Genomic DNA, 13,536 nt, shown 5'->3' with positions numbered 1-13,536 from the left:
TTTGTTTTGTTTTTCATTGACAGGCATCAATGCTCAAAAAACCACGGGACTCTTCTTAGAACAGGACAGGCTGATTAAACAAAGATTACCTGGCAGGGGCGAAATGTTTGTATAAGGATCCCTCGAATGATTCCTGTGCCAATGATTTCGTTCTACCATAAAGTACAGTGAGGTAGTGGCTATAGGGCACAATTAAAGGCCAGAATGTTGGTAGCTATTGCCTTTATCCAAAACCAAACAGCAACAAAAAGACTGCAACAACAAATTGGTGTTTAGGGTGCCAAGTTCCACCAGCCACAGGCAGGGGATGTGGGGGTTAAGTTTCCAGATTCAGGGTGGGGAACTGCCTGGGGTGGGCGGGGGCTGGCCAGCTCATTAGCAGGGCCGGGTCAGAGCTCCTTAGCAGGCAATCAGCAGGCCGGGAGGCTGTTGTTAGCAGGCACAGCCTAGCAGGCCAAGAGGCCCTCGTTAGCAGGCCCTCCACCGCGATCCAGGGCCCTCTCCCCTTACCTGCTGCTGGCACCAGGCACTGAGGCGTGTCTGAGAGCAGGGACAGAGGGTGGGAGCTGCAGGGGCAGGGCCAATCAGCGTGCTGCACTCTGATTGGCCCTATTCTAATTTGGACAGGTGGACACGTTCCACCCCCCAAGGTGATTCACAAATATATAGAGGAACCATGGATAAGGATGGATTAAACATTTAATATTTGTACACAGCAAACACCGTCAGGAAGCTCTCTCTGTCACAGATCAATGTTCAAGGCTGACATTTACTGTGGCTTCCCAATGTGCATAACACGCAGTGATCAGGCTGGGTGCCGTGTAATGTAAAACGCTAACCCTGAAGGCTGATGGTGTAATATGCTTTTTTCCCCCTTCGCTGTCACTTATAATGAAACAGCCAATGAGTGTGCTCAGCTAAGTCATACTTTTGTTCCTGTATTAAGTAGCTTTAATATTTGAGATTATGTTCTTTTTTAGACCCAAGTGGCTGAGCTAATATCCATCTCCACACCTCATTAACATTCAAGATTATCTCCCCAAGCAAACTGTTTGCATACATCATCTCATTAGCATTCTTCAGAAGCTAATCCCAGTTCATCCTGGGTTTCAAATATGCCCCCTCCTATTGAATCATTAATATTCACAGTTACTTATAGCAGGGCTGTCAGACATTTGGGGCCCTTTGGGATTCCTAGTTTGTGGTGTGCTTCCCCTGTTCCACGCAATTCGGACAATTTGTACACGCAAAGGGCTGCACTGGTATGTAAAAGGTCCTTGTGTGGCTGCAAGACACATACGTCATGGTGAGGAGCGGTATATAAATTGAATGAATACAGAAAATAAATATTCGAGATGTCAGCCGTCCCACAGGCTGGGAAGGCCTGTAGGGTCACGAAATGACAACAAAGGAACCCAACCTGTATACACAAGCTAGGAACCTAAACGTTTTATTTCTCCATAGTTTATTGTTTATTATTATAAACTGAGTTATTTGTATCATTCCTGTTTGATGTAAACCACCTTGAGCCTATGGGGAGGATGGCATATAAACAAACAAACAAACAAACAAACAAATATGGTTGAGCAGCAGCAGAATATATTAAATATTAAAATGCAAATGTTTATTTCAATTCATGTGTAAATAGGCAATTTTAAAACATCAACATATATCACGCACTATTGCACAGATCCAAAGCATTTTGACACACGGACCACTGGGAAAGACCCCAAGAGGGGTTGAAATGCATTTGGTTTTCAGGTTTTTAAAAAATAATTTATCCATGTATTAAAATGCTGCAGGGTCATCATGGCCAGATGTTCTGTTTCTCCTGATGTGTGACATTTGAAATGTCGGGGCCTCGCTTCTGTGCTGGAAAAAAAAAACGTTACATTTTTATTGCTCCAATGTTTTTGTGCACAACAATTGAATAAAGGGGACTGATTTGCTTTTTTAGCATGGGATTATCATATTTATAGCAGATTTAGGATGTTGTAATGCTGCTCGCTGCTTTGCTACTGATTTACTCTCTCCTTACAGCTGTGCTCTTGTGACTTTTGTCCCACTGCCTGAAGGAGTGTGCCTACCCATGAGAGCCCTCGCCTTGAATGAATCCCTGTCTGTCTTAAAGGTGCCCCTGGATCCCAATTTTGTACCTAAATCTGAATTCTCTCAACTCTAATTAGCCGCCTCATCCATCAGATGGGCGGGATTACTTTCCTCATCTACCCAATTAGAGAGCGGCCCGCTTGGTTTGAACAAGGAAAACCAGAGACAGTAGGCTTCCCCCCTCCAGCCGCTTCACCGCCGCCGATTGGCTACGAGCCTGGGTCAATTTCTCTTTCTCCCCCAATCAGCGTCTCCCCATCCTCCTCACTCCTATTGGCGAGCCGCCGCGTCCATCCCGCATTTTGAAACCCGCCCCGCCCCGTTTACCGTTAGCGGTAAACAAACCTCCTTCCCTTTAAAACGCTGTTCTCCCAAACGTTCATATTCAAATCCTTCCAATCAGGCTCCACGGCACCGCCCAGCCACTACGGCTCTCCCCATTGGCTGCCGGCCGTCGCGGACATTGGTTGTCAACGGCTCTCCGTGAGGAAAGGACCCGAGAAGGGAGGGGGGAAAGAACGGACCCCCTCCGTTCTGACGGGCCTGATTGGGCGGCCGGGGTTCGAAAGGGGTGTGGCCGGCCGCGGCCGAGCGCTATAAAAGCGTTCGCTGGGCACCGGCCACCCTCATTAAAATTGAGGGTGGCAGAAGACCGGGCAGCAGCCTGGAGGGGGGAGGCAGAAGTGGGATCTTCGGTTGCCCCCCGTAAAGACACGGGAAAAGGAAGAACTTCTTAAGCGACGGGGTTTGGGGCGTTCTAAAACTAGGGTACGAGGTTTTGGGGGGGAGGGGAGGAGGAAGTGATCCAATCAGGTGCTTGATCCGAAGTGATCAACTGCAGAGGGGGGCGCCTATGTGATCCCTCCAAAGATCAAGCTCAGACGGTGTTGCTCGACGGCCCTTCGTGCGGACCCAGCACAATGGTGAGTGGTTTGGGAGGGGGGGGGGGGCTGTGTGTCCACCTGTTTGAATGCTCTCCTTGCCCTGTGGCACCTACCTCGGAATTTGGGGGAGTGGGATCTCCGACCTGGTCGCCTTCTAGGTGCACCGGGTGCCTCGGTGCAAAGGGTGGGGGGCCTTTCATCTTTGGCTGTGCACGTGTCTTCCAAATGCAATTGGTGGAAAAGAAGGGGACTCTTCTTGGGGGCCCCCTCAAGCAATGGAGATGGGAATTGGGGTGTGCGTGTGTGTGTGCCTCAAATTGTGATAGGACCCTAGAGCTGGGCTTTAGGTACTGGGCTGCAAAGGTCTATGGAGGTTTACCACGTGGGCATGGGTCTGGGATCTCTCCTTCCAGGTAAGGTTCTAGTGTTGGACCATGCTTAAGTTCTGGGTGTGCAGTTTACTGGGGAGAGGAGGATGCATGGCTTCTGAGTTACGTATTTGGAGGAGACTCTCTTCTGGGGAGAACCTTTGAAATCCCTGTGCAGAGTGCTTCCCAGGAGGGAAGTCACTTGAACTTTCTTGTGCAAAAGCAGGTCCTTTAAGAAGCCCTTTAAAATGGAAGAGTCAACAGAGGCTAGGCCTGAGTCTGTGGGACGGGAAAGGAAAAGTATTTTGTTTTGGAAGGAGCATGAAAAAACCCAGGCAGCTTTGTCTTCGTTTGGGCATTAATAAGGATGAAAGGGAACGTGGGTGGATGACAAAAGTATGGTATGCTTGGAAGAACTTTGGCATTCGTTCCGCAGTTGCATATTATCCCCATTATAGTCAATATCTTATCATTCTTTTGTGCCTGGATATGTGGCATACCAATAGTATAGGGTATTTTTTGGTAATAAAGCCTCCTATAATGTGGAAGTTCTAGATTCCACTGTACAAACATGGTAAGCCTTGGCTTCTAGTAGTGGTCAGTTTAGGGTTTCTAAACATTCTTCGTTTCCTTATTAGATTCTCTGTTGGGATCACATTTGTCGAGGTATATTTTCAAGCCTCAGTGTAAAAGTTCAGCTTCTGCCAGTAATTAATTTGGGCATGTCTTCTCTTTTCCACCACCCTTTGATTTCCTAGTTTTCTTTAGGCTTTGCTGTTCTTTTCTTTACCTCCTTAAACGATATGCTTTTTGCTTTGTTAAATACTATTGAACTATTGCGCTGTAACTTCCCAAGTCTTATTAAAACATTTATTAGCCTCTTGCTGCACTCGAGGGGGCTTTCAATATAAAATACAGTTTATAAAAACACTATAAAACAAGACAGTAATACTGCAAATGCATCAAAGGTCACAGTTTTTAAAAAACTCCTGTTAGGACTCCAGCAAATAAAAACAGCATTGGCCATACGCAGTCTTAAAGAAAACTGTCTTTAGTTTGAACGGGAGGGTAAATTTCTGCTAGGCATTTTGTGTTTGAGGCAGTCATTTTAGCATCTGGATCATGGTATACACTATGATTTTCCTAGTGAAAAATATTTCCCCCCCTTCTGCTAAACTATTTTGCCTAACAGTTTTGAAGGATCCTTTTTTAAAAACGATCAAGGCCTTGTCTTTAGATCTTAGGATGGAGTGAGTGTTTCCCATTTTGCAACCACATTATTTTAAGGTGTACGACTCTAATCAGCCTTTTTATTGGGGGGGGGGAGAGAAACCTCTATTCCGTCTAGATTATCCACTTTAGGCCTTGAGCTTCCAAACAGTCCCGCTTTTGCTAGCGCCTTTCAAAACGTTCTCCCTACTGAGACCTGCACCAGCTTTGACCTTTGCGTTGTTTTCTGATGTGTTTAATTGTAAACTTTCCTCATGGGATGGATTTTGCAAGGGTGGGGGGAGAGGGGCCCAGGCAGCAGAAGGTTTTTCAGGCAGGCAGCAGTACGTGTGTGAAAAATGTGCTTCCACGATAATTTGGAATTCGCTAGATGCTTCTTCACTCTTTGTTTGGAAACGAAGGGTGGGGGAGTAACATTTCCACAGAAGAAGCCATATGTGTGTCTGCTGAGTCCTGCGTGCTTCCCCCCCCCCCCCCTCCAGTGGATTTTTTGTTTTTTGGTCAGTTGGCTCTTGGATGTTTCCCAAAATCCCGGGTTCTAGCCTTCCTCCCAACAGATGCTAGACTGGACCAGGAGCCACTGAACAGAGGCCAATATGATATATTGTTCCCATTCTGTGTCTATAATAAGGCTTTGCTATTGGAACACCTATCAGAAGCTGTTCTGTACTGTCGATGGAGTCAAGGTATTTTTAAGGCTCGTGGGAGGTCGTCTGTAGAGGAATCTGGTTTGCATTGGGGGTCAGCGATCGCAAGAAAACAAGCAACATGGGTACAGCAGCTCTCTTTTTTGGCCTGAAGAGTTTTTAAAAGGTACTAGGATGTTTGCAAAGTTCCCTATATGAAATCTTCATTAGAGACAAAATGGGAGCAATTTTAAGGCAGTCTTCCGTGCCTGGTCACTTGTGGTGCATTAGAATTGCCAGTTGGGTAACTGGACACAGGAAGGAGAATCTGTGTTCGTTTTTCCTGGGACCGGTGATTTGCCTCACTTGTGGCTGAGTGGGCTAGTGAAAGTATCATAAGCTGGAAGGGATCTCTAGGGTCATCTAGTCCAACCCCCTGCACAAGACAGGGAACTCACAAGTGCTTGCCCACCCACAGTGACCCCCAATTCCAGAGCCCAGCACCAACACAATCCCTTCTGCCCAGCCCCTTACAATGTGCATAAATTCACAGAATCAGCATTTCTGTGAGGTGGCTTTCTGGTCTCTGTTTAAAAACTTCCAAGGAAGGAGAACCCACCACCTCCCGGGGAGGCCTGTTCCACTGAGGAACCGCTCTGACTGCCAGGGACTCCTTCCGGATGTTTAGCTGAAAAGTCTCTTGAATTAATTTCGTCCCATTGGTTCCGGTCCGACCCTAAATTGGCTTAGGCCTCACTGCCGCGGATCTTGCAGAAGCAAAGCAATTTAACGCAACTGGCGTAGAAGAGGGACTTGATCAGGAAACAGGCTACAGACCTCTTTGCTGCTTTTCAGCCGGGGGGGGGGGGGGAAGGGCAATTTGCAAAAGGCCATTATCTTTTGTTGCTGCCCCCCCCTTCCCCATCCTCAATTTGAAGGAGGCTGGAAATGGCTGTTTGGAGTTTTTCAAGTTTGTCCTTCAGTGAAACGAAAGCAAAGGGATGAAAATATGCACCCGCAAGTATGTGAGAAGTTGAAGCCCGGGATTTTTTTCGACGTGGGCCTCCTAAAACGCCAGGGGTTTCCTTCGCTGGAGATAGTTTGGTTTTGTGTGCCAATATTTGGTTAGCCACCTGGATCATTTTCCCCCTCCTAAAAGGGTGCCGGTGAGCACTGTCAGGTGTCCCAGGAATGATAAATCGTAGGAGTGTGTGTTTGTGTGTGTGTGAGTCTTCCATTCCCTTATAGGAGAGTGGAGGGAGACTTCAGGCAGGCCCCCTCTGTTTGGCTCATGGTGTATTCCTGGGTCTGCTGGAATGTGGGATCTTCCCTCCGTCTATGAGGCTGGCTTTTAAAAGGAAGGTTCCATCTTGCAAGGCTTATTTGGGGGGGGGGGTTCAGATAAACGTAGAATTTTCTTTCTGTGGCCGTTGACTTGGGTGTTTAAATGGTGTCCGGAGTCAAGGGGGATACAATCCTGCACGTCCTCCCCATTTCTCTCCTTAAAGTGGGGTGGGCCATCATTTCAGCTCTGGAAGAGACTTTTTCAGGCAGCGGTTCAACTGGTAGAAGGCCATTCCCTGTGTCAAGTATAGGAGGGTAAAATGGGACAGCATCTGGATAGCCCCGGAGATGTGTCCTTTGGCTGTATGTTGTCTTTCCGGACCTTTTAGAAAGTGACGCCTGGTTTTGTGTGAGATCTCATGGATTTTTCTCACCCAAGATATTACGACGTGTGTTTTTCTTTTCTTTTCCAAATTTGCTGTTGAACTAGCATGCTTGAATGCTGTACTGCAAGATCGGCACATAAATAGCTACCCTGGGTTTTATGTTCACACTTTTACCCTAAAAGCTCTCATTAGGGGTAAGTGCCTTTAAAATTTGGGGAGGAGGGGAGAGAGATGGGCTGAGCTAAGCGAGGTGGCCACTTAAACAGTGGTCAGAGACAAGGAGGTTACCTTTTAAATAACATTTTCCTGAAGAAGAGTTGGTTTGTATACCCTACTTTTAACTGCCCGAAGGAGTCTCAAAGTGGCTTGCGATCGCCTTCCCTTCCTCTCCCCACATGAAGCACCCTGTGATGTAGGTAAGGCTGGGAGAGCCCTGATATTACTAAAGAAGAAGAGTTGGTTCTTATATACTGTTTTTCTATACGCGAAGGAGTCTCAAAGCGGCTTACAAGCGCCTTCCTTTTCCTCTCCCCACAACAGACACCCTTTGAGAGAGCTCTGGGAAACTGCTCTGTGAGAACTATCAGGGCTGTGACTAGCCTAAGGTCACCCTGCTGGCTGCATGCGGAAGAGGAGTGAGGGTGGGGTCGCAGTTCTGTAACGATCTCTTATTAAATTACAGAAGGAAGATCAAAAGGAAACGCCCCTAAAGTAAACCTCTGTTGGCCCTGCTTGAAAGGGTGGGGCCCTCTGCTGCTGTCATTTGTGCAGAGGCCAGGTGACCTCTTGCCCTGCCTGCTTCCTGAGGAACTGGTGTGATTCTCTGTTCTCAATGGCTTTGCTTCAGAATTCCAATGTGGAAAACCTGCCTCCCCACGTGATCCGGCTGGTGTACAAAGAAGTCTCGGCCCTGACATCGGACCCCCCCGAGGGCATCAAGGTGTTCCCCAATGAGGAAGATATTACAGACGTTCAGGTCACCATCGAGGGACCAGGTAAGACGGGGCACTCGTAGCTCTGCCTGCAAGGGGCAACTTTAGCTTATGTGGGGAAGCTCCCCCTTGTGGTTTTAGTGCAGCGGTAGTTAACATGTGGTCCTCCAGATGTTCATGGACTACAATTCCCATGAGCCCCTGCCAGCGTTTGCTGGCAGGGGCTCATGGGAATTGCAGTCCATGAACATCTGGAGGACCACACATTGACTACCCCTGGTTTCGTGTGAAAACCAGTCCTGGAGGCCCGGCCTACCGGGTTTTGTTAAGGGGGGTGGTCGAGGTGTTTCTGCGTAGGTGTCTTCCACAGAGGCTGTAAAATTACAAAATCGCAGAATTGGGGCCAAAGATCCATCTCATTTAGCATAGCCCCTGTGGTAGTTCAGTCATTTTTTTGTAGTCCTCTGGATATAAGCGTACAAGTAAGAACTCAGCCAGTGAAGCTTCGTCTAGGCCAGTGGTTCTCAACCTTCCTAATGCCGCAACCCTTTAATACAGTTCCTCACGTTGTGGTGACCCCCAATCATAACATTAGGCAAGGGTTCTTTCACAGTATTAAACTGAAACTGAACCATGGCGTGAAGATCCATTGTTCGTGATTGGATATGAATTGTTTTTTTTTTTCGGGGTTTCTCAGTTCAGCTCTGCCTCTTGTCTCACATGCTGATCTTGTGCTTCTGCTGCTCCAGACAGACAAACGCTCTATCTCTATCTACCCCGCAAGGCTGTTGTGTGGATGCCTCCCCTGCCAAGTTGCTTGCCCTGCCACGACCCCTGTGAAAGGGTCGTTCGACCCCCAAAGGGGTCCTGACCCCCCCAGGTTGAGAACTACTGATTTAGGAACTAGCCAAGATAGGACTTCTAGTATTTATCATTCATTCATTCATTCATTCATTCATATGCTGCCCTCCCCTGAGGCTTAGGACAGTTTGCCTAAAACGTAGGGAAATTCAGCCTTTCACAATAACAATAACATTAAACTTATAACAAAAGTAACAGAGTATAATGCAAACAGGTCCAGAGCAGAACTCATGGGTGGATTTCTGGGAGGGAGGGAGCAGGGGCCCTGTAGATGTTGCCGGTTACCTGGACTCAACCAAATGCCTGGTGGAAGAGCTCCCTTCTGCAGGCCCTGTGGAACTGTTTTAGCTCCGTCAGGGAACTGGGCAATGGTAACCTTTAATCCATGGCTGGTGGGGGCTCAGACGCCTGCAGTTCCTCATGCTGGCATCCCTAATAATATATACCAGGCCCAGCATTATTTTGTTGAGGATCTCGGGGCACCCAAGTTGTGTTCATAAAGGAGAAGCTGGTCTCCTACGTATGTTTGACCCCCAGCCATGTGATCATGGGGTTAAGCAACAACTGAAGCGCATCCACATATCGGGTGGGTGTTAGGCCTCTGATCCAGTGGGGTGCACAGGGGAGTAGGACACCCTGATCAAAACGGTGCTTGAGACCCATTCTTTCTCTCACCATCCGTGCTGCAGAGGGGACGCCATACTCCGGAGGCCTCTTCCGCATGAAGCTGATCCTCGGCAAGGACTTCCCCGCCAGCCCACCCAAGGGCTACTTCCTGACCAAAATCTTCCACCCCAACGTGGGCGCCAACGGCGAGATCTGCGTGAACGTCCTCAAGAAAGACTGGAAAGCAGAACTGGGCATCCGGCACGTCCTGCTGGTGAGTGGCTCTGTCTTGACGGAGTGTTTGGAGGGCCGCATGGGTCACGGGGCACTGGCTGTGATCCTGAAGCCCTGCCCCCAGCTGCTAGGAAGAGGCTCAAAGCCTTTTAAAAAAGTATTTTAGGCTCCTTTTCACTAGACTGCTTGAGACAGCTTATGAAAGATGGAAAAAAATTCCATCGAAATCCGCATCTTGAAAAAAAAACGGATGCTATCAAGATAAAAAACATGAAGTAAAATCCCCTTCTTTGCAAGGACAAACAAGGTTCTTGCTCACCTCTGTCTAGGGCATTTTTTGTTCTGCCCTTCCTCTAAATAGTGCTGAGATCTGTAGGTGATTTTCTTCTCTCTATTCTGCCGTCACCACAACCTTGTGAGGTAGGCTAGGCTCGAAGCCTAGCTCGAAGCACTATGCCTTGCTGGTCTAACTCTCAGTTGTCACTGGGTACAATCCCCAAATGGGATGGGCGGGTGCACAAGACGGAACTGTTTGGTCAGATTTGTCAGCAAGGAAGCAGGTTTTAAAATGCCTTGGCCTCTGCCTGTTTCATGTTTAAAAGGCAAGAGCCAGCACTTTGATGTGCCCAGAAACAGGCTGGCAGGCAGCGTGGCTCTTTGAGAAACACTCCCGAGGACCTGTCCTTGTTTGTATTCTTGGTACTGTGGATGGACCAGAACGAATGGGATGAAATTAATTCAAAAGAAATTCTGCCTAAACATCTGGAAGAAGTTCCTGACAGAGCGGTTCCTCAGTGGAACAGGCTTCCTCGGGAGATGGTGGACTCTCCGTCTTTGGAGATTTTTAAGCAGAGGCTGGATAGCTACCTGACAGAGAGGCTGATTCTGTGAAGGCTCAAGGGGGTGGCAGGTTGCAGTGGATGAGCGAGAGGGTTGTGAGTGTCCTGCATAGTTCAGGGGGTGGGACTGGATGACCCAGGAGGTCCCTTCCAACTCTATGAATCTAGGATTCTATATCCTCAGCTAGTGGTAGAATCATAGAATAATAGAGTTGGAAGGGACCTCATGGTTCATCTAGTCTGCAAGACACTCACATCCCAATCGCTCATCTACAGTAACCTGCCACCCCTTTAAGCCTTCACAGAATCGGCCTCTCTATCGGATGGCTATCTAGCCTCTGTTTAAAAATTTCCAAAGATGGAGAACCCACCACCTCCCGAGGAAGCCTGTGCCACTGAGAAACCGCTCTGACTGTCAGGAACTTCTTCCGGCTGTTGAGACGGGATTTCTTTCGAATTAATTTCATTCCATTCATTCTGGTCCGTCCCTCTGCTCCATCTTTCACATGGCAGCCTTTTAAATACTTGAAGATGGTTATCAAATCCCCTCTCAGTACTCTCCAGGCTAAACAGACCAAGCTCCCCCAACCTTTCCTCATACGTCATCCTTTTCCTTTGCATGCCAGGGTGTCTTACGCATGGCCGTCTTCCATCACCAGGTGTTTCAGCTGCAACTCGTGACTCAAAGGGGTTAGTTTGATCACTGCCAGACTTTGCACAAGCCAACTCAGCCTGGCCCTTGGCTTACTGTCCTGCTAGTCTGGCTTGTGGGCAGGTTTCGGCTTATTGAGCAACTTCAGAGGGAAGGGACGCTCACCCTGTGTCACTGCAGCCTGCACAACCGGCTCAATCCTTGGGGTCTGAGCAGAGATTTATTCCGTGTCCGCAGGATAGCCAGGAGATCCTGAAATTGTCTGGCAGCCAGGCAAGAGATGTTCGGAGGTGGTTTTGCCATTGCCTGTCTCCAAATCATGGCCATAGTGTTCCTTGGAGGTTTCCCATCCAAATTCTAGCCAGGGGCAGCCCTGCTTAGTTTCTGAGACCTGGGCTATCCAGGTCAGCACTCTGCACAGATAGCCCGAAAAGGATGGGAATCCTACTGGGAACAAATGGGCGTGTTTGTTGCACCGAGATGTGGAGAAATCCAAGGGATGTCAAAACCTGCGAGTGAGAAATCTGGCACTCTCCGAATGCATGCCCCCAGTTTTGCAACTAAATGAATCACTGCAAAGTTCCTGTTGTGGTTCAAAACATACACAGCAGCATCTTTCTGGACAACTGTTAGAAAGGTGAGAAAAATACAGTATCGTCCTGAAAACCCCTACAGAACCAGCACCAGGGTAACAAAAATGAGTGTACTGGATCAGACCAGTGGGCCATCTGGTCCAGCATGGTCCATCTAGTCCTGCGTTCTGTTTCCACATGGTGGCCATCCAGGTTCCTCTGGGAAGCCTGAAAGCTGGGTGAAGGGATTCTAGAAAGGTGTTTTGGATTTATAACCGCCCCTACCAGACCTGCCGTCTCAGGGCGGTTTACAACATTAAATAGGACCTAAAATTTAAAACTAGTAAGAAATTTAAGCCTGAACTGGCCTCAACCTGCCACTTTGTTCTTGTTTCATCTTCACAGCAACCCTGTGAGGCGGATTAGTCTTGAGTGACTGGCCCATGACCGTTCCGTGGCAGAACTGGGCATATGGACTCAGGTCGCCTGTGGCTCCGTGTTTGAATCCTAGTCGGAAAGGCACCTCCAGAGTCATCTAGTCCAACCCCCTGCAGAATGCAGGAAACTCACAACTCCCTGCCCACCCACAGTGGCCCCAATCCCATGCGCGGGTGATGCCCCACCCCTGCAAAACCAGAATCCCTGGCCAGCCTGGCTGGGATTCTCCCAGCGAGCCAGGACTCCTTTTATTGCTCTTTGCTCCTGCTGGGCTTGTCTGACTCTCTCTCTCTCTCTCTCTCTCTCTGTGTCCTTCTTGCTCTGGCTGCAGACCATCAAGTGCTTGCTCATCCACCCGAACCCGGAGTCTGCCCTGAACGAGGAAGCGGGGCGCCTCCTGCTAGAGAACTATGAGGAGTACGCCTCTCGGGCCCGCCTCCTGACTGAGATCCATGCACAGCCGTCGGCCAGCCTTCGCACCAAGGACCCTGCTGAGCCTTGCTCCTCTTCGGCGGGCGCCTCCGGGGAGGGCCCCATGGCCAAGAAACACGCGGGCGACAGGGACAAGAAGCTGGCCTCCAAGAAGAAAACCGACAAGAAGCGGGCGCTCCGGCGGCTCTAGGGAACTGCGGGGGGTGGGGGGCGGGGGGGTCTGGCACACAGGGTGGGGGGCGGGCATTGGGCTTTCACAGTACATCCTCCGTTTCTCCTCTCTTCCTGTCCCGCCTGCCTTTTGAAGCTGCGGTCCAACTCTTGTTTTGCCCTCGTCAGGTTTTTTCTTTTCCATCTTTAAGTTATTTAAATTATAAAAGCAGGAAAAATCTATTAAATGCCTTTTTTTCTAAGGTTGGCTCTTGGCGTGCAGTGGTGCCCTCGTGAATTCGAGAGGCAGGGCCCACATTCAGGGTGCTTTGCCAGAGATGCTTCAGGTTGGTCCTGCGTTGAGCCAGGGGGGCTGGACTCAGAGGGCCCAAGCAGCATCTTCCGACTCTGTGGTTCTCTACGGTGCCCCATCGGAAAAGAACAGAGCCGAGATGAAGATTGAGACAGTTTGTGTGGGAGGGGGAGTTAATAGTTATGTGGGGTTGGCGGGGAGAATTGTGTCTGAATGAAGAGGCCCCTCAAATCGTGGACTGTGTCAAGCAGTGTGAAAAGCGGGGTCTTAACATTTAGCTCTGCGTGGCAACAGGCCCTGCTCCAGTGACAAAGTGTCTGGGACAAGGGAATAAACAGGAATTGAGCAGACGTTCAAGGAAGACGGTAAGTGGCTTTTAAAATATATGATATCTTTTAATACAAAGTTCTATCAAGATAGGCCAAGTGAAAAGGGGGTAAGGAGGACAAACAGTTTAATGAAAGGCCTTTCGGTACCAACGTGGTGTAAACTTCAAGGTGGTGTAGCTGCTCCAACCACTCAGGTGTAGCTGATTTTAGTTTTGTTCAACTTTCTGTGCTAGTTCTAATTTTAGTCGTCTTGTAGCTGCTCAGACTACTCGGGTGTAGCTAATTTTGGTT

At 48.8% G+C, this 13,536-nt stretch overlaps 1 protein-coding gene across 2 annotated transcripts; it reads left to right on the top strand.

Moving 5' to 3' along the window:
* Positions 1 to 2,556: 2,556 nt before the first annotated feature.
* UBE2S (ubiquitin conjugating enzyme E2 S) lies at positions 2,557 to 12,657 on the top strand. Of its 2 annotated transcripts, none has more exons than XM_077315026.1 (4): positions 2,557 to 3,032; positions 7,570 to 7,882; positions 9,370 to 9,560; positions 12,353 to 12,657. In XM_077315026.1, the coding sequence occupies exons 2-4, from the start codon at positions 7,720 to 7,722 to the stop codon at positions 12,641 to 12,643; spliced, it is 645 nt and encodes a 214-aa protein (XP_077171141.1). In that variant the 5' UTR covers positions 2,557 to 3,032; positions 7,570 to 7,719; the 3' UTR covers positions 12,644 to 12,657. The 2 variants fall into 2 exon arrangements, with proteins under 2 accessions (XP_077171141.1, XP_077171142.1); XM_077315027.1 differs by having other exon boundaries at positions 2,560 to 3,032; positions 7,735 to 7,882.
* The last annotated feature ends 879 nt before the right edge of the window (positions 12,658 to 13,536 follow it).

Source organism: Paroedura picta, chromosome 16, assembly GCF_049243985.1.
Source record: "Paroedura picta isolate Pp20150507F chromosome 16, Ppicta_v3.0, whole genome shotgun sequence".
Classification (NCBI taxonomy): Eukaryota; Metazoa; Chordata; class Lepidosauria; order Squamata; family Gekkonidae; genus Paroedura; species Paroedura picta.
This window is presented reverse-complemented; position numbering and strand designations above follow the sequence as displayed.